Consider the following 20,868-nt stretch of genomic DNA (forward strand, 5'->3'; position numbering starts at 1 on the left):
ATGATATATGGTATTTGGATTTAACTCTTATGAACTGCATGGGACCCGAGACAAGTATTTGCTTTATATAGTATAGATTTACTAGACCTATTATATAATATTATATATTCCAAACTGGATTTGGGCTTGGGCTCAGGGCCAAACATTTTTTATTAATAAAGAGGCAAAACCTGACCCAGCCCGTGAACAGGTGTATTCTCAACACACGAAATTAGTTACAAAGCATAAATCTATTATGAGATCTCATAAAGGCATGTTGAAGTGAAATTAAACATTTTAAAAGCACTTAAATTTGCTCTCACAGAGAGCGTGCCTTACACCAACCTCACAGTGCATCACAGCCATGGAACATCATCCCGTGATTGATAACATCAGATTACGGGAGATATTTATGCTTTGCTGTTAGGTTGGTGTGAGGTGTGCTCCGTTCCAGTTCCATTTATTTCCAATCCTCTTTACTGTTTGAATTTTAATAAATTCAGATAGGATTTAGGGTTCCGATGAACCTATTTTTATCTATTTATATAAATGATTTCTTTTCTATGTTTATGCTGAATATGTACTGAATTTCCAATCAAATTGGATATTTGATTTGAGATCAATGAACAATATGGATTTCAGAATTGATAAAATTGCATCAAAAGGTATACATATACATACATAGATGATTGCTTGATATAAGATCACACAAAAATAGTCATTCATTGCAAGTTGAATGAACAACTACTTCTATCGGCCTTGTATGACAGTAATGGTTGCATGGTTAATGGAACAATCTTCCAACTTCCGGTCTCTCTGAGACTGAGAATAATCCACCTGAACCGAGTTATTTGTCTTAAAAAAACCGGGTCGTTTAGGATCAGGCAGAGGTATCATTTCATTACTCAGCATGGAGGCAACATCCGACATTGTGGGTCTATCACTTGGACTCTCTTGTACACACAACAGACCAACATGAATGCATCTGATCAACTGTTCATGTCTGCAACATGAAGAAACCAGAGTGGGATCCACCAGTTTCAGGCTTGCTTCTTCCTTCCACAGCTCCCATGCCTGAAACAATACCAATTCAATTACATTACAATTGTTTGACAAGTATTACTTCTACTCTACAAATTTTGGTTTTAGACTGAACAGAATGGAATAGTGAAACAGGATTTATGTAGCCAACCCCATATAGTTGAGACAAGGCTTAGATGAAACTTACGCATCCAACAAGGTTAAGAGGGCGATCTGAATGACAAGTGCCGGTGTTCTTCCTCCCGCTCACGATTTCTAGCAGCAAAATTCCAAAGCTATAGACATCAGACTTAACAGAGAAGATTCCATCCATGGCGTACTCAGGGGACATGTAACCACTGCAATCAATCATGCACAAAGCAAACATTTTCAATTAATTCTTAATATATTTAGGAGCAATCTCCAAAAGGGTTAATTTGGGTGTGAAATACTTACTAGGTCCCAACAATTCTGTTTGTGTTTGTTTCATCTTCATTCCGCCCAAAAATTTTAGCCATGCCGAAATCTGATATCTTGGGATTCAACTCATTATCCAATAGAACGTTACTTTCTTTTAAGTCTCTGTGTATTATTCTCAGCCTAGAATACTGGTGAAGATAAATAAGCCCCTGAGCAATTCCTTCAATGATGTGGAAGCGTTTGTTCCAATCTAGCAACTCTCTGTTAGTAGGATCTGCTCCAAAGCATTAAAATTTAGGTCTATTTTGTGCATGTGAAGAGAGAGAGAGAGAGAGAGAGAGAGATGAAGCGTAGAGAAGTAGATAAATTTGAAACTGTGCAAACCAAACTAAATAAATAAACAGAGGAAGTAGAGAGTACCAAAGAGGAAGGAGTCCAAGCTTTTCTTGGGCATGTATTCATAGATCAAAATCTTTTCTTCTCCTTCAATGCAGCAACCCAAAAGCCTAACAAGATTCACATGTTGGAGTTTGGCAATGAGTAGGAGCTCATTTTTGAATTCCTCCATTCCCTGTCCTGAACTTCTTGAGAGTCTCTTCACTGCAATTTCTTGCCCCTTTGCTAATTTTCCCTAAAGTAGTGAGGGTAATTATCATGAGTAATGTCAATATTAAAATTTCTGGGCTTGGGTCTAAGTTGTGTTCAAGCCCAGAATCAGCCCCTGCCCGGCCTATGATTCCTCATAATTTGGTTTAAAATATGTGACCATGAGTAAATCACCAGTTATTTTAATTTAGAAGGTGAAGATGGGTTTTGATTTTTGAACATAGGTGTGTCCTTCCCTTTGAACCATCTGATTAAACCGGTGATCTGGTGATGTGATATAGGTACAATTGTGGTTTGGATTAACCTCTAACCCATGATATTACAAAAGCCTACATGGATTGTTGAACTGCTAGCCTGCCTGACATGTTTAACAGATAATAATGTCAAATGTTGACCCATTGATCCAAAAGGTTGAACCATTGACATAGAAGAAAAGTGGTTCAGCCTTTGGGCCGGATTTTAAAACATTGATAATCTCCTTGGTTGGAGAATACTACAAGCTCCTTTAGTCTGAAAGCATCTTAGTGACTAGTTTGAGAGTTTAAAATCTCTTGCACTCTTTTCTGACACTTTTTGAGTATGCATGCAAGTATGAGAGTTTGAGTCTCAAAGCATCTTAGTAACTAGAAGTGCAGGAGGCCGGACTGAGTTTTAGGACTACAGGAGCTTACCTTGTAAACAGGTCCAAATCCGCCCTGACCAAGCTTATTTTCTGATGAAAAGTTGTCTGTGGCGACTACGATGCTGGATAGACTGAATAGCTTTAATTCATGATCTTCCTTCCCATCTTCAACTTCAAGTAATAATTTCTCTTGGTTTGTTTCATTTTGTTCTGCTGAATACAGAGAAAAATAAGATCTTGCTTGTCTTTTGACTAACACGGACCTTCTTTTCAACTTTTAGATCGACTGTAAGAGGTTACCTCTTGATCTGAGACTTCTCCTCTTCAAGCAGTAAAAGATGCCCAAACCCAACAGAGGCATCAGTACACCGACTACTATGGCAACGGTGTACAACAACCATCGCCTATCTTTTGATTCTTTTTCTGCATTGGAAATCAATTACTTCCTACAACTAAATTGTTGAAAATTGAAATAATGGATGATTCATAGAGTTACTTGGTGCTTACTGTTGGCTGTCAATTGTTGATCTAGAAACGAACCCAGAATATAGATAGGAATAGGATCCCAGGAGGATGATTCCCGAAAAGTAAAATCTCTGTTCCAAAGCTGGCATCCCGTCTCTTCGGCATAATAAGTTTTGTAAGCTATACAAGAACAATTGCTCCAGCACATGTCTGCACAGTCTCTGAGTCTTAAGCTCGCATTCAAGGACGTGTAGAAAGAACCAGGTCCATCCATATACCCCTGTTTGGAATAGAACAACTCTCCTCTCCTGCACCCTGGTACCTTCTGCTCCACACACCCTCTCTTGTTTTCTCTGGAGTAGTTGTAGGGCAGATGGGTTGGACACAGAATGCTGAAACTATCATACGTGTCGTCGTTCCAGTTGTAGAATTTATATTGCCTGATGTTTCCTTCAGAATCCAGCACCCAAAACGACGGAGGAGAAGAATTTTGCTTTAGGGAGTAAGTGAAGTATCTCTCGTCCTCACTCCAGACGTAGCTGAAATTGTATGTGACATTGTCGGATGTCAACTCAGGGACGCTCTTGAAGCTTCGGCCATCCCACACTCCGCTTTTCCAGTAAACATCCCGTCGACGCCAGGCCAACAACTGGTTAGTACCCATTGGGTCCCCGCCCAGAGAGAAATCCCCCGACGAGAGGTCTTCATTGGTCAGCCAAGAAGTTAGACTCCAGTTATGGCCGGTCTTCGAGTTGAAGCCCAGTTTCATCCCGGGCAGAAGCGTGTTCGTGGGATAATCGAAGCTCTGCCACAATACCCGTGTTGCAGTTCCATTAGAATCGACCTCCCTCAGAACAAAATTTCCCGAGTCCAATAGAGTAGCTGTCACGTTACCGGCGGTCTGTTTGGAATATAACATAATAGCACTGCCTCCACTGTGTGTGATTTTCAATTTTCCGTCGCCGTCGATCGTAAGAAGACCGGAGGAATCGGCAATTGGGGTATTTCGATTGCCAACCCAGACAACGGTCGCATCTCGAGCTTTGTTGTAGGAAATACCCAGGTAGCGGTTCCTTGAAGCGCCCGGGCTGAAAAATCCCAGTCTGAAAATTCCACCTGCAGACTCCAAGTGATCCCAGTCCTGAACCCCTTCACCCTCTGTTATTATTGTGTCCCTTGTTGCTGCAACTGCGTCATGGGATGTTCTTAGAGCAAAAACGAGTGAAAAGACGAGAAGGGAAATTTTGAATTTCCCATAGGTGCTGCTGCTTCTCTTGGTGAGGAGAGACATCGATAATCTATCAATCAACACACAGCAGCGACCAGCAGAGGAACTGATAAATTAACGTGAGGGGAGTTTGTCTTCTGGTTATTGCTCGGGTCCACTTGCAATTTGCAAAAGAATTTGAAAATGGGCAGATCATGATTGACTTGGACCGACGATGAGAGAAAATTCTGCCTTTTTCTTTCATGGCTTTACTAAAATGAAAGATGAAGGTTCCAAGCAGATGATTGACTTGGACCGATGACGAGAGAGAGAGAGAGACAGATAGACTGAGCGCTGCACTCTGTTCATCGACAATGTCGGCTTGCGTGGAATGGATAGTTTGATCACGACTGTTATCTACTTACCTACACAGTAGCTGGTTGAATAAATGATCTTTGACCTGTTACGGCCGGCGAGGGCCCTCACTATGTGGTGCGAAAACTGGGTTTGAATTTGAGGCAAAATCTATCCTTTATTAGGTTGGAGTCTAGAGGATTGAAGAGAGAAAACGCCATACGAAGATCATCAGCAATTATCAATTGAGCTTTAGTTAACACGAAAAAGCTTTAACAAAGAGAATCACCATCTATTATTCACAATTGCCATCAAATTTCCAATCATACAATCATCATACAATTGAAATAAAGTAGTGCTGCCAAGAGCCAACAAGAACTTCTATCGGCCTTCCATCACAGTAATGGTTGCGTGGTTAATGGAAACACCTTCCAAATTCCTGCTATGTGAATCCACTGGAGCCAGACTTCTATCTGAAAATCCGGGTTGATTAGGCTCAGGCAGAGGCATCATTTGATTAGTTAGCATAGACACAACAACGGACATTGTGGGTCTGTCACCTGGGCTTTCTTGAACACACAAGAGACCCACATGAATGCATCTTAGAAATTCATTTCTGCAACATGAAGGATCCAATGTGGGATCTATTAGCTTTAGGGCAGCATCTTCTTTCCACAACTCCCATGCCTGAAACAATTCAATTCACTTGTAGTATCAGAAAAGCTCAGTTCCTGGCTAGCTATTTGTAATGTAGGTTTATTTAAGCATACAACTTACATAGCCAACAAGGTTAAGTGGGCGATCGGAAAGATAAGAAGCTGTGTTCTTCTTGCTGCTGACGATTTCCAGCAGCAGAACTCCAAAGCTATAGACATCAGACTTAACTGAGAAGATTCCCTCCATGGCGTATTCAGGGGCCATGTAACCACTGGATCCAATTATCAGGAAAACAATTTTGATTTTTGAGAGACAAACAATAAAAATGAAATCCATGAAAATATACTTGTTTAGAGTGGTTGTTGTTTACTTACTAGGTCCCAACAACTCTGTTTGTGTTTGCTTCACTTTCATTTCGCCCAAAAATCCTAGCCATGCCAAAGTCTGAAATTTTGGGGTTTAACTGATTGTCCAACAAAATGTTGCTTGCTTTTAAATCTCAATGTATTACTCTCAGTCTAGAAAATTTGTGAAGATAAAGAAGCCCATGAGCAATTCCCTCAATGATGTGGCGACGTTTCTTCCAATCTAACAAGTCCTTTTTAACAGGACCTGCTTCTCAGGTAAAAAAAGTAAATCAAAATTTGGGTATTTAGTTTACTAACTTGTGAATGAAAGAAGTAGATGATATTTAAAAGTATGCAAAACCAAAGCAATTAGATCATCAAGTACCAAAGATGTAGGAGTCCAAGCTCTTCTTGGGCATATATTCATAGATTAACATCTTTTCTTCTCCTTCAATGCAGCAACCCAAAAGCTTAACCAGGTTCACATGTTGGAGTTTGGCAATAAGTGCGAGCTCAGTTTTGAATTCCTCTACTCCTTGCCCTGAACTTCTCGAAAGCCTTTTAACTGCAATCTCTTGCCCTTCTAATAACTTACCCTGAAGTAATGAGAATATGTTTTAGAATTTAGAGTGCAACTTGGCTTTGGTTCCAGCAGATTTGGAAATGTGATCAAAAGTAAGTATCTGCAACTACTTGTCCGGCTCTACTGGACCGAAATTTAATTAATAGGAACTCTCTCAGCACTAACTAAGGCTTTGAAATTGAATTAGAATGTGAAGATGGCTTTTAATTTGATACAGGGTTTGTGGTATAGACAAGCTTTAACAGCTAATCTAGTAGCCATTTAACATTTCCATGGAAAAACTGGCTTTACTGATGAAAAAGATGTACATCTTAGATTGAGAACAAGAGAAGCTTACCCTGTAAACAGGCCCAAATCCACCCTGGCCAAGTTTATTTGCTGAGGAAAAGTTTGTGGTATAGACAAGCTTTAACAGCTAATCTAGTAGCCATTTAACATTTCCATGGAAAAACTGGCTTTACTGATGAAAAAGATGTACATCTTAGATTGAGAACAGGAGAAGCTTACCCTGTAAACAGGCCCAAATCCACCCTGGCCAAGTTTATTTGCTGATGAAAAGTTATTTGTGGCCAGTATGATGCTGGCTAAACTGAACAATTTCAAGTCCTGATCCTTCTTCCCATCCTCAGAAGTTGTGACATTAGTTCCCAGTTCAAGCAGTAGCTTCTGTTGGCTTCTTTCTTTTTCTTCTGTTGGATACATAGAAGCAATAAAATTGATATTATCATCTTTTCTGTGAGAAATTTCCAATTAATCTTTACTTAGATTGAGTTTGAGCTCTTACCTTTTGATTTGATTCTTCTCCTGCGCATGCAACAGAAGATGCCTAGGAGAATTATTACTGTAGCAACCACTGCTGCAGCAGTGCACCATATCCATCGCTTATTTTTTCCTGCAATGGAGATCATTTAGCATTTATCTGTTCATCTCATGCCAACAGTACAATTTTAATTTCTAAATCATTTATACGTTGTATTGGTCAGGTTTATAGAAAAACGGTGATCCAGTGCTGAAGGAGATGATGGAATCATTCGCAGGCCCATTTATAGAAAAACAAAGTCATTTCCTTTTCCACCAGAGAATTTGCAGTTCTTGATCTGAATTTCGACCCGAACTAATCCAATTTCAGTCTTCAATTAATTGTTCAATAAAAAAAGGAAAGATTCGAAAACTAAGAAATAGTTAAACAGCTTACCAGTGGAACGAAGAAGGAAGATTTGATCATTGTAATTCGAAGATTCCCGGAATGTAGAGCCACTGCTCCAAAGCTGGCATCCCGTCGCGTTATCATACAAAGTGGCATAAGCGATACAAGAACAATTGCTCCAGCACATCTTGTCGCAATCATCGATTCTGAGACTCGCATTTTCCACGTACCGGTAGGGAAGAGAAACACCCACATATCGAACTTCGAGATGGAACCACTGGTCGCCTCTCCGGCACTCCGGTGCGTTCTGTTCCGCCAAACACCCTTTCTTGTTTTCCTCAAAGGTGGGGAAAGGAGAATGCGATATCGGACAGATTATCGAGGAACTCTGATACGTCACTCCCCAGTCGTAGAACTTAAATTGATAGATGTACCCGTCGTAATTCAGCACCCAAAAGGAAGGGGGAGAAGAATTTCGCTTCGGGATATAAGTGAAGTACCTCTCGTCTTCAGTCGAGACAAAGCTGAAATTATACCTAACATCGTCTGATGTCAGCTTAGGGACGCTCTTGAAACCTCGGCCATCCCACACCCCACTGTTCCAGTAAGCATCCCGTCGATACCAGGCCAATAACTGGCTCTTACCAGTTGGGTCCAAGCCCAGAGAGAAAGCTCCCGGAGATGGGTCGTCGCCGGTCAGCCAAGAAGTGAGAGTCCAGCTTTGGCCGGTCTTGGAGTTGAATCCCAGTTTCATCCCGGGCAGGAGCGAGCTGGTGGGGTAATCGAAGCTCTGCCACACCACACGCTTCGGACTTCCATTAGGATTGACTTCTCGTAGAACGAAATTGCCGGAGTCGAGTAAGGTAGCTGTCACGTTACTAGTCGTTTGGTTGGAACATAGGATGATAGGATTCCCCCCACGGCTTGTGATTTTCAATATTCCATCGCCGTCGATGGTAAGAGCACCGGAGCTATCGCCGATTGGGGTATCTCGGTTGGCAACCCAGACCACGGTTACGTCTCCTTGATATTTATTGTATGAAATACCCAGATAACGGTTCTTGGAAGCGCCCGGGCTGAAGAAGCCTAATCTGAAAATTCCATTAGCGGATACCAATTTCTGCCAGTCCTTGAGCTCTTGCCCCTGTGTGATTGTGTCCTCTGTTGCCGTTGCCGCTGCGCCGTGGGAAGCAGAAAAAGATACGAGTACACAGATGAATGAGAAAACGAGAAGGGAGAATGGTGCATGGACGATGGTTCTCTTGTTAGTAGCCATTTTTTTTCTTTTTCCCGGCAATCAGTTGAAGAATTAGCACACAAGAAAAAACGACGCTCCAAAGGGGATGGAGCTGGTAAACTGATTAAAGCCAACGCCGTGAGAACTGAGGACTGGAGTTTCTCGGTCTCTCACGGTGTGCTGCAGGTACCTTTAAAAGAAGGCAACGAATCGATTTGATTTTCTTCCTCCCCGAAGCCCGTGAAGGCATGATTGAATCCCAACTCCGAAGCCTCCGCGGCAACCAGACAGAGACATTTCCGACGAGCCAATTGACACCTTTAAATCGATTTGAATCTGGGAGTTAATTTCAGGTGAAGGGGACTGAAAATCGGCTTGTTTGGCCGGATAAGGTAAGGCCATGTCTTTAGAGTATAGAGTCTAGACTTTTTAGCTGCATAACAAACATGTCATTGTGTTGACCGTTTAACTTTCATCGCTTTCCGATTAGAAAACTGTAAACTGCTATTAGTGAAAGGGCGTCAAGTTTAATAATAATAAAAAAAAGAGCGTCAACTTTCAACACCTGGAGCTGGGACTGGGAGGAAGATAAAGATTGTAAAAACAGCGGGACTCGTGTACAAGCTCAGGTCCTTCCTTCTTAACTTCCTTATTCGGAGGTCTCAAGGTACCTTTTTTCTTATCATGCTTGGTTATCTGGACCAGGGATTAACATGATTGAGCATTCTAAACAAATCCGATTCTTATATCAAAATTTTGACCCGCTCCATATTTGGATAAAATCGAATTTTAGGGGTTGCTTTCAGATCGGAATACAATACTCAACCGTCAATCAAATATGAATATACCTATATCCGGTTCAGTTCCACCCATTTGCTGCCCAACCTTGATCTTTGACAGCCCAAGACTCCAAAACCAAATTCTCCACCAAAGAAAATCATTTTATGGGATAGAGCAGGGTTCATTTCTTGAGTTCGGACCAAAATGATGATGCACGATCTGAACGCTCTTTGTTGAAAGGAAGTTCGTACGTTGGTCTCCTAAGTGGCCGATCGAACTGCAAAAAAATGGTAGCAAAGGTCCCAAGATATTTCATTCGGTGTGGGCATTCTTTTCTTTTTTGATGCTTAATTCAGCGAAGAGTTTTTGTAGAGTTAGATTGTTAGTAAGTATGAGAATTCGAGAGCTAAGTTGCGTGTACCTCACAAGGATGATGGTGGTCACTTTATATAGGTGAGCTTCCGTAGTCCACATGAAACACCTCCGAGGTCGTCGACCCACCAGACTGGGAGCTTGTTTTGTACCTGAAGGCGAGCCTTGTGCAAGTGGATAAGGCTTATCTAGCCAGGTCCATTCAATTCAGGTGGGATATAGATAAGCCCTATTGACAAGTGACGTGATCCCGAAGAGATCGGAGACAAATGGATCCCTTCTAGAAGGATGCTACATGGCACCTTGGCAAGTTGGGACACAACAAGCTGCTCGGACCTCGGTCTTAGCCGAGGTACCCGAGGTGCTCGAGCTGATTTGGCCTGCTAAGGTATTAGGAAATTATGAGATGTCATCTAATCAACAAGTCGCTCCACGTGTCTGTATGCTAACAGGTCGAGCCAAATTACCCCTCATAAAAAAGGCTTAGCCCAACTCGGATTTCTATTACTATGATTGATTCTTCATCGATCTGGGATGAACACATTTCCATTACTATGCTTAATTGTATCCGGTTTGGATTTTAAAGTCTGACTGCAGTTCACTTGTTCCACTCACTTCTTGTGTGGTGGTATTTGATAAAATTAAAAAGATATTATTTGTGTCTGAAATCTAAAACTTCATTTTTGTACTTTTGAGAGACTTTGAATAGATAAGGCTATTTGTGTTGGATCAACTCTTTAACATCTGAAATGGTTTGATTTTACTAATTTATCCTTAGAATGGAACATAATATTTGGTAATTTTGAGTTCAATTTGCATCATTGCATAAAATATTTAGTAATTAATACGAATAAAAAATAAAAAAATAGAATATTTAATAACTAATATGAATAAAAATTAAAAATAATTTAATAAAATCAAAATAATATTGAAAAATACGAATAAATTCTATGAAGCAATGAAAGAGTAATAATTAGCAAAATAATATCTTAAAAAGTAATAAAATAGTTTATAATTAATAAAAAATAAAATATGTAAAAATTAAAATATTTAATAGTTACTACAAATAAAAAATATAAAGAATTTAAAATTTTAAAATGAGTTATTAAAAATTAAAATAATATTCAATATCACAAATAAATTCCATGAAGCAATTAACAATATTTAATAAGTAGCAATGGAGAGGAGATGGAGCAACTGCTTTGGCGATGCTCTGTTTTACATCAGTTGCAGCGGTAGACTATGGGGCGGAATGACGATAATGGCGGGGAGTGGAGAAGAGATAGAGAGATCAACTGAGAGAGAGAGAGAGGGAAGAATGGGATTTATGAGATGGAACCATTCTGTTCATAGTCTATTGGATTCTCCATGTTGTGATCTGCTGGTCTTTGTGACCTCTGAATCACTTTAAGGTTTCTTATTTTGAGGAAATGGGGGATGTTTTCGTGGTTGGAAAGATTAGCGTCGACATGTTGGCGCCTAGTCCGGCGTTATGCTCGTATGAGCAAAGATGATGAAGACAGAACCGACAACACGCTTCTTTGGTGTAGAGACCTTGACAGAACCGACGGCGCGCTTCTTCGATGCAGAGACCCTGACAAAATTGACGGTATGCTCGTATGAGCAAGGACGATGAGGACGGAACTGACGACACGTTTCACAGTGGTCCTGAAGCTTCCCGTTTCTAAGAGAAACAGTATAACTTGCACAGCTTGGATGAGAGATTTGAGAGGAAGAAGATGCAACCGGAGTTCTGAGTCGATGAGTCTCCCACTCTCCCCTTTTCGTTCGAGAGCAACAAGTAGAATGAGCTTCCATTGGGTTTAAATCGGGGGAATACTATGCCATTTACAAAAATGTTTTTGACGCCTGAAAATGAGGTTTTTTAGACTTAGATGTCTGAAAAGTGTTATCAAGTGCTACCTTAACATATGCCAATGATACTAGAAAAGTTACAATCAACCAACCAGTATACCAATGGTGGTGTTCATCAAAATTCATGGGGTGCTTTGATTGGTCAAAGCTTTTCTAATATCATGTACTTTTGATATCATAGATTTTCTTGGGGTTCTAACAGGCCCATTCAAATTTTGACAGAAGCCAAACCTAAGGAGCCCAAGATGCAGCTAGCCCTAATAATATTCCACACAGGTTCAAAATATGAAAACCATAAATAAATATAATACAAATTAAGAAGTGTATTAACATCTTTTGCTTTATACTTTGGCTCGAGTGACAATTTGGTCTCTGAACTTTAAAATGCGATAATCCACTATCCGAACTTTCAAAATGTGATAATTTAGTACCTGAACTTTCAAGATGTGACAATCCAGTACTTGCCATTAACCAGCCCCGTTAATTAGCCGTTAAGTGACATATGAAAAGTCAAAAATACCCTTCAAATGCCATCTAATTCTCTTTATCAACCATCCAAATGTTGACAAAAAATTGAACAGTCCCAAATCCTAGCCTCTTCTATTCAAAAAAGTTGGTGACTGTTTAGAAGAATATAGAATTTGGGACTGTTCATTTTATTGTCAATGTTTGGGTGATTGATAAAGAGAATTAGATGGCATTCTTAGGGAATTTTTGACTTTTCAAATGTCACTTAATGGCTGATTAACAGACTGGTTAACGACAGGTACTGGATTGTCACATTTTGAAAGTTTGGGTACTGAATTATCACATTTTAAAGTTCGACAACCAAATTGTCACTCAAGCCAAAGTACAAGGTACTGATCGGGAATTTTCCCTTATAATTAGGGCACCGAGCAATCTTGTACCTCTATCGAGCTTCTAAGCATGAAACAGATACGACATTCAGGGAGCAACTTCTGGACTCTCATTTATCTGCTTCTGCAACACTTCTCCCAAAAGAAAATGCAGGTTCTTTAGGTGTAGGCAATGAAATTATTTCATTTGCAAGCATTGAGACAACATCAGACATGGTGGGTCTATCTCTTGCACTCTCTTGCACACACAAGAGACCAATATGGATGCATCTCAACAATTTGCCACTGGGACATGAATCCCTTAAAATTGGGTCTATTATCTCTAAACCATTACCTTCTTTCCACATGTTCCATGCCTGAAATAAATTTAATTGAACTATCAGTAAAAAGAAAACTAAAACACATTAGCCATTATCAATTTCTGTATGCAATTTAAAAAGGTCTTTGATGAAATGGTTTTAGTAACTTACATATCCCATAAGGTTCAATGGTTGATCAATATGATGAAAGCTTGCATTCTTCCTGCCACTCACAATTTCTAGCAATAATACTCCAAAGCTAAAGACACCAGATTTCACAGAGAAAATTCCATCCATAGCATATTCTGGAGACATATAACCACTGAAAACATTTGTTTTCATCAAACAAAATGTTAGTAGATAAACAGTAAATGGACAGATGATAAAAGATTAATTGTGGATGAGTACTGATGCATCAAGTTCAAGTTCAAGGTCTAATGTACTTACTAAGTCCCAACAACTCTATTTGTATTTGCCTCATTCTGCTTCTGGCCATTCCAAAATCTGATATCTTGGGGTTCATCTCATCGTCTAATAACATGTTACTGGCTTTCAAATCTCTGTGAATTACTTTCAGTCTAGAGTATTTGTGAAGGTAAAGAAGTCCTTGAGAGATCCCTTCAATGATACTCAATCGCTTTGTCCAATCTAGTTGCTCTCTTTTAGTAGGATCTATATATCACATATAGATAGAAATTGAGGTAATTAGTTTGTATGTGTTAGTATAGCAGGAAGTAGAAAAATTAATGAAAACAAGCAAGCAAGCAGGTTAAAATTAGACAAACCAAAAAGGTAGAAATCCAACCTTTTGTTGGGCATGAATTCATAGATTAACATTTTTTCTTCTTCTTGAATGCAGCACCCAAAGAGCCTCACAAGATTTATGTGTTGGAGTTTGGCAATCAGAGTGATTTCATTCTTGAACTCCACCTTTTCACTTCTACTTCTTGTCCACTGAGTAACTTTCCCTGAATTAATGATCCACAAAGTATTTGTTCAATCTGAATTTGAAGCAATTGGAATAAAGGGTGAAGAGAAGTACAGACCTGAACCAGATACAAATTTTGCATCCAGTTCAGTTTTGCATCTATTTGTTTGTAACTAGGGCTGTCAGGTCTGGGTTGGGAGTTGGGACAGGTACACCAGTCCAAACCGATTATTAATTGGGACAAAATCATAGACCAGGGCAAAACCATCCTGATTATTAATTTGAATAATCGGGTCTGACCTGATTAGATGCAGTTATACTAGCATCCATAAATTTCTATGTTAATAACAACTTAAAACATCATTTTTGATAATATAATCTAAATAAAATGGTAAATTATTTATATGTTACTAAATCAAGTGTTTATAACCAATATTTTACACATAAAACATAGGGAAAATCTCACTGAAACCTGCATCAGAATTTTTAACTCCACTGTACACCTAAAATCATGGTTCAAAGTATCGATACACAGAGTATAGTTATATCGGTACTTTAAACAATATGCCTTTTATTTTTTAGTTTTTCTTTTTTAAATTTCAGTTTTAAGTATAACTATAGGTGTTTTCTTAAATTTCTTTTTTATAAGATAATATATATAAAAGGAATTCATGAAAACACTTATAAGCAGGTGTATCAGCACCCAAAGATACCCATATCAAGTGTATCGGTGGTGTAAACCTTGCCTACAACTCAAAACTTCCAAAACTCCTACTTCGACACCATTACCCCCCTTGTATAGGCATTAATTCCCCCTATCACTATTCCCCCTACTATTGGGTGGGGGTAATAAGCACCATAATCGACCCAATTATTGAGCAGGACAAATTACAGATCCAGAACCGATATAATTGGTTGGATCAAGTAGAACTGACCCAATGCTATTTGTAACTATACTATGATTTGCGCTTTTACATAATACAAAACTGACCCAATGGTACAAATTTTAGACAAAAAAAAAAAAAAAAGTGGGAACCGCATCATCTTTCTTCCTATTTTACTTCTCACAAACAAATAAGACAAGTAAACCACTCTTTACACTCAGCCGATCTGCACTTGAATGCATTTACACTAGTGCAAATGAAATTCATGCGCTGTGATTTACATGTCACAATCTCAAGCTCTTAAATGCTTACCATGTATACAGGTCCAAAGCCACCCTCTCCGAGCTTATTTGAAGGTGAGAAGTTATCTGTAGCAGCCGTTATGCTAATAAAATTAAAGAAGTGCAACTGATCAGGATCGTTTTTCCCATCTTCTCTAATCTTGTATGCGTCACTACGTCTTAGATCATCAGTTCCTAACTCGATTAAAAACTTATCTTGGATGGTTTTCTTTTTTGCTGCATGTGGCACATGAAAGAAAAGCAAGACTTGGTCGAGCTAGCTGCATGCTCATCTCATCATCTATGAGAAGTTTGCCATTAAAACCAGAAGAATTACCTTTGTTTATAGGAGTGCTCACTAAATACCGCAAGCAGGCAACAAGAATCACCACAACTGCAGGTGCCACCGCCATTAATGACCATATCAACCACCACACCTTTATACTTACTGCATCCCTTGGATCTTTCTCTGCACTTCCCACACTTGGCTTTGAGAACTTTCTCTGGACTTTCCACACCTGACTGAGTTTATGAGACTGCAAAAGTCAGTTTTCATCATCTAAGAAAGAATTAAAATAGTTCCAACTTTTTCAGAGAGAGAGAGAGAGAGAGGGAGATATTATCATCTACAATATTATTCGAACTTGAAGGCTGCGCACTCAAGAGGAATAAAAAGGAAAAAGGTTGATAGTGGGGAATGATGCGTTCACATCCAAGTTGTAGGAAATGCTGCAACTTGGGCTGGCCAATCCAAGCTTTTTGACAGATTGTGCCTGAGTTTTTGAACTTTAGATTGGGCCTGCACCAAAAAACTCATGCCTAACCTGAACTTGGGTTGAGACTTATGGCAATCTGAGCCCGGTTCGAGCCTGACTCTGGACAAATGCATATACATACATGCATTTTATTCATATAAGAATATCGTTTTCTAATTATATGGGCATGTACATGTACATTTCTTAACGAAATTGCACATATTTTCAATCCATTTTTCTCTTAAATTTATTTATAAATCCTTTCAAGCCCAAACAACCTGCCTAATCCCCAACTATGCTCAGCCCAACCCACCTTGAGCCCAAGCCCAGCTTGAGTTGTGTTAGGTTAAGCTCAGGCTGAGCATGGGTTGGTAATTTGTGGCTTGAATTCAGGTTGGATCGAGTCTGAGCTTGAGGTTGGTGCCTAGGTTGATCCTCAACCCAACCCAACCCATGAGACTTGCACACCTAGTTATACCTCTAGAATGTTGAGAACCAAATATGAAAATTTTTTATTAAAATCTAAAAATTTAAAACTAATAAATTTGTATTATTTTTATTAATTTTGTTATTATTAGACAATATAGTATTGATTTTTTAAATGGATTTTGAATGGGTTATTAATTTTATTTCTTTATTAAGTTAACTTAGTTTTAAATTAACTTATTAAGGTAGAAAGCCAAAATTCATTCCATAAATCATTGTGTAAATGAGATTTATTAATTCATTAAGTTCATTTAATATCTTATTCAGTTATTAACTTATTGATGGAGTTATTAATTTAATTAAGTTTTTTTTGAAAAAGTTAACTTTTAATTAAATATATTTTTTTGTTTCAACAATTAGCTTAATTAAATAAGCTAATTGATGATTAAATAATTTAAGTTGTTTGAGGCTAGGGATGGTGGGGCAAGGATGGGGATGATTTTTTCCCTGTGGGGATAGGGATGGGGAAATTTTTATCCCCGTCAGCGGGGGACGAGGAGAGCACTCCCCACCCCGCAGGGACCCCGATCCGTGCTTCGTGGGATCCCCACTAATATATATATATATATATGTATGTATGTATGTATGTATGTATGTATGTATGTATGTATGTATGTATGTATGTATGTATGTATGTATGCATACGTCTATATATTAATATTTTTAAAAATATGATTGAATATTTTTTAATACAATTGTAAATGTTAATTATTTTATTTTTATTCTTTTTAAATAAAATAAAAAACAAAAACAAAATAGTTAGCATTATAAAAAATCACGGGGAATGGGGATCCCCGTATTATAAAAATCACTTTCTAATACGATTGAAAGTGAGGCTGCTCTCATCGAAGCTGTTATTAGTAGGAATGGTCATTGGTGCATATATTGGGCAGTTTTTCTTCTTCTTCTTCTTCTTTTAAAAGCTAGAAGTCTCATATTTGGATGTAGATGTAGTTACTTTTTTTTTTTGTATAGTTGGAGCTCAAAGATATATTCATTAAGGATCTTTTTGTACATGATCTTGATGGTGGCTCCCTTCCTTTTCATTGAATGAAATGAATTCACACTTGCTTATCAAAAAATCGATAGTGTATTTATGTTTGGTGAAAAAAATCTAGAGAGACCAAATCAACTTTCAGTCAATCACAAAAAAGGAATTTGTGAAAACACTTATAAATAGGTGTATCGACACCCAAAGATATGATACAATACACTATCAGGTGTATCTGGGGTGTATCTTATCGGTACTTTGAACCTTACCTATAACAATTCAAAACTTCCAAAAATCCTACTTTCACCCCAATACCCCCCTTGTATGGGCATCAATTAACCCTATCACAGTTCCCCAACTACTATATGGTGAAGTTAAAATTCATTGGGTGGGGGGTAAGTGAAGCTTCCCCTAAAATAAAAATAAATTTAGAAAAACTTAGACAACCCTTATATGTTATTAAATTAATAATTGGTTCGAAACAAGTAAGAACTAGAATCAACCCAATTATTAATCAAGACAAAATTACAGAATCAAAATGAATATAATCGGTTGGATCAGGTAGAACTGACCCATTGACGATCCTATTTGTAACTATGATTTACGCTTTTACATAATACAAAATTTATACTTTTTGTTTCATTTGCACTCATTGGTGGTATAAATTTTAGATAAAAAATAAAACTGATGCAAAATCTGCACCATCATCATTCTACCTCAATTCTCTCTCATATAATATATAAAGTGGGAACTGTATCATCTTTCTTCCTACCTCACACAACTCTCCTACCTTTGTTCTCTTTCATATAAGGTGGGAGCGTACCATTTTACTTCCTATTTTACTTCCCACAAACAAATAAGACAAGGTTAAATTTGAAGCACAAGAAAACCACTCTTTACACTCAGCGGATCTGCATTCCCATGCATTTACATGTCAAAATCTTAAGCTCTTAAATGCTTACCATGTAAACAGGTCCAAAAAGCCACCCTCTCCGAGCTTATTTGAAGGTGAGAAGTTATCTGTAGCAGCCGTTATGCTAATAAAATTAAAGAACTGCAAACTGATCCCATCTTCTCTAATCTTATATGCGTCACTACTTCTTAGATCAGTTCCTAACTCAATTAAAAACTTATCTTGTATGCATGGTTTCCTTTTTTCTGTATGTGGAACATGAAAAGAAAAAGCAACACTTAGTAGGGCTGCATGCTCATCTCATCATCTGTGAAAAATTTGGTATTAGTTTGCCATTAAAACCATGGTTTTCAAAATCAGACCGGACCGGAAAAACTGGCAATTGGTTAGATGACTGGGTCTGTTTTACCATTGATTTGGTCAATAAACCGCTGATCCAGATGGTCGAACCGTCCAGCGGTTTTGGCCATTTTTGTTTTATTTTTTTATTTTTTGTCAGAATGGGCCATCCGGTTGATTTGAACAATTGGACCGTTCGACCCGGGAACTGGACCCCTGACCGATTTGTTGTTTGGTTTGATTTTAAAAACCTTGATTAAAACTAGAAGAATATTACCTTTGTTTATAAGATTGCTCACCAAATACCGCAAGCAGGCATCAAGAATCACCACAACTGCAGGTGCCACCGCCATTAGTGACCATATCCATCACCACACCTTTATACTTTCTGCATTCCTTGGATCTTTCTCTGCACTTCCCACACTTGGCTTTGAGTCTATGAGTGGATTTCCCACACTTATTAACTTTTTAAAAATAATATCAATAAAGGGTAAAAATACTATTCATCTTCTTCTTCTTGCCATTTATTCACCAGAGCCGCCGTTTGCCACCACCCGCCACTGCCGTCTGCTGCTGCCCGCCGCCGCCGCCGCCTCCGCCTCCTTAACATTGCCGGAGATGGGTGGAGACAGAGGTGGCAGAGGAATGACCACCAGCACCACCACCGCCACCTCTGCCTCCGGCCACCTTCGGCAACATTGCTGGAGGCGGAGGTAGTGGCGGGCGGCGGCTCTAGTGAACAAATGGCAAGAAGAAGAAGATGAACAGTATTTTTGCCCTTTATTAATATTATTTTTAAAAAGTTAAACTATTTTTGAATTTTTTTAAATATACTAATTTTATTGATATTAAACCCCAAAAGTTGCCCTTATATGCTAAAAACCCTAAAATATTTCAACTTTGTCAGAGAAAGAGATAGAGATAGAGAGAGAGATGGTCTATCAATATTATTTGAAGTTGAAGGCTGCACACTAGGAAAGAGGAATAAAAAAGAAAAAAAGGTTTGATAATGGGGATTGAGTAAGGGTGTCAATGGATCAGGTCTGGACTGGACCCCATCCGATTCAAATCCCATTTGGACGGATTGGACAGCCCAATACAACATATGGGGATGGACCGGTCCAGAATCAAATGTTCAATGTATATTTTGGATTGGAGTGGACATAATCCATTTCGATTCCCCCCTCTTTCTCTCTCTCTGACAGGGTTTGGTTCAATCCGATCTCATCCAATATGAATCATTTTGGTTCATTTTGGATCAGTCCAATTCAATGTCTGTAATGTCCAATTTATTCAAATTGATTTAATTTAATTTAGATTCCCAATCCATTTGTAAATGGACCCATGTTGAACCAGATTGGATTGGATCAAATCCAATCCAATTGACACCCCTAGGAATGAGGCCTTCACTATTTTTGAACAAGATCTAGCATCAACAAAATATCGTTTAAAACTTAGGGTTTGATAAGTCTACGACCTATTTACCAAAAAAAAGTCTACGACCAACATAAATGAGAGCCACTAACCATTAAGAAACTAGATCAAGGGTGAGAGTAAAATATTTTAAAAGAAAACATCAAGAAAATGAGATACATTTTAGATTTTCTTAGGTTGTGTTTGGTTTGAAGAAAAAAGTAGGAAAAGGAAGGAAAAAGTAGAGAAACCTTTATGCTTGTATAGGTTTTCCTACCTTTCCCTGCCTTTTCCTTCAAACCAAACATAGAAAGGTTTCCCTACTTTAAAAGTTTTTGAACTTTAGATTGGCCGTGCACCAAAAAACTCTCATGCCTGACCTTAACTTGGATTAGACTTGGGTTGAGACTTATGACAATCTACAGATACATATACATACATGCATTTTATTCATATAAGAATATTATTTTTTAATTATATATACATGTACGTGTTACATTTCTTAATGAAATTGTACATATTTTCAATCCATTTTACTCTTAAATTGGGCTAAAAGGCCAGATAAAAGATGATTGTACAAAAATTTATTCACGAATTCTTTTAAGCCCAAACAACCTGCCCAGTCCCAATTATGCTCAGCCCAACCCACCTTGATCCCAAGCCCAGCTTGAGTTGTATTTGGTTAAGCTCGGGCTGAGCATGGGTTGATAAACTTTGGCTTGACTCCAGGTTGGATCGATTCTGAGCTTGAGGTTGGGGCCTAGGTTGATCCTCAACCCAATCCAACCCATGCAAGTTGCACTCCTGGTTATACCTCTAGAATGTTGAGAACCAAGCATGAAATATTTTGATTAAAAGTTAAAAATATAAAACTAATAAGTTTGTATTATTTTTATTTTCTTATTTTTTTATTAATTTTGTTATTATTAGATAATTTAGTATTATTATTATTATTTTTTTTTTAAATTATAACCAACCAGAGACAAGTTTCATACTGTTTGAGCTCAACTCGAAGCTCAATTTGGACCGAGCCAAATTCAGCTTTTGGCAA

At 38.4% G+C, this 20,868-nt stretch overlaps 1 protein-coding gene and 1 pseudogene across 2 annotated transcripts; both read right to left on the reverse strand.

Moving 5' to 3' along the window:
• Positions 1–613: 613 nt before the first annotated feature.
• On the reverse strand, positions 614–10,651 carry LOC104592606 (uncharacterized). The gene is given in 14 exon segments (XM_088893070.1): positions 614–1,053; positions 1,208–1,358; positions 1,456–1,693; positions 1,840–2,050; positions 2,697–2,860; positions 2,948–3,070; positions 3,155–4,446; positions 5,056–5,360; positions 5,451–5,601; positions 5,705–5,942; positions 6,063–6,273; positions 6,768–6,949; positions 7,045–7,152; positions 7,456–10,651. Coding segments are annotated over 14 exon segments (4,926 nt in total). The 5' UTR covers positions 8,684–10,651; the 3' UTR covers positions 614–729.
• A 1,020-nt stretch (positions 10,652–11,671) lies between these two features.
• On the reverse strand, positions 11,672–15,569 carry LOC104592223 (G-type lectin S-receptor-like serine/threonine-protein kinase At1g67520; annotated as a pseudogene). Its single transcript, XR_016079614.1, has 6 exons — positions 15,258–15,569; positions 14,952–15,157; positions 13,613–13,795; positions 13,275–13,499; positions 12,999–13,149; positions 11,672–12,884 (listed from the first exon to the last, which is right to left on the reverse strand). The product of XR_016079614.1 is annotated as a G-type lectin S-receptor-like serine/threonine-protein kinase At1g67520 (transcript).
• Positions 15,570–20,868: the final 5,299 nt, after the last annotated feature.

This window comes from Nelumbo nucifera, chromosome 8 (assembly GCF_055504915.1).
Source record: "Nelumbo nucifera cultivar China Antique chromosome 8, China Antique-T2T, whole genome shotgun sequence".
Classification (NCBI taxonomy): domain Eukaryota; kingdom Viridiplantae; phylum Streptophyta; class Magnoliopsida; order Proteales; family Nelumbonaceae; genus Nelumbo; species Nelumbo nucifera.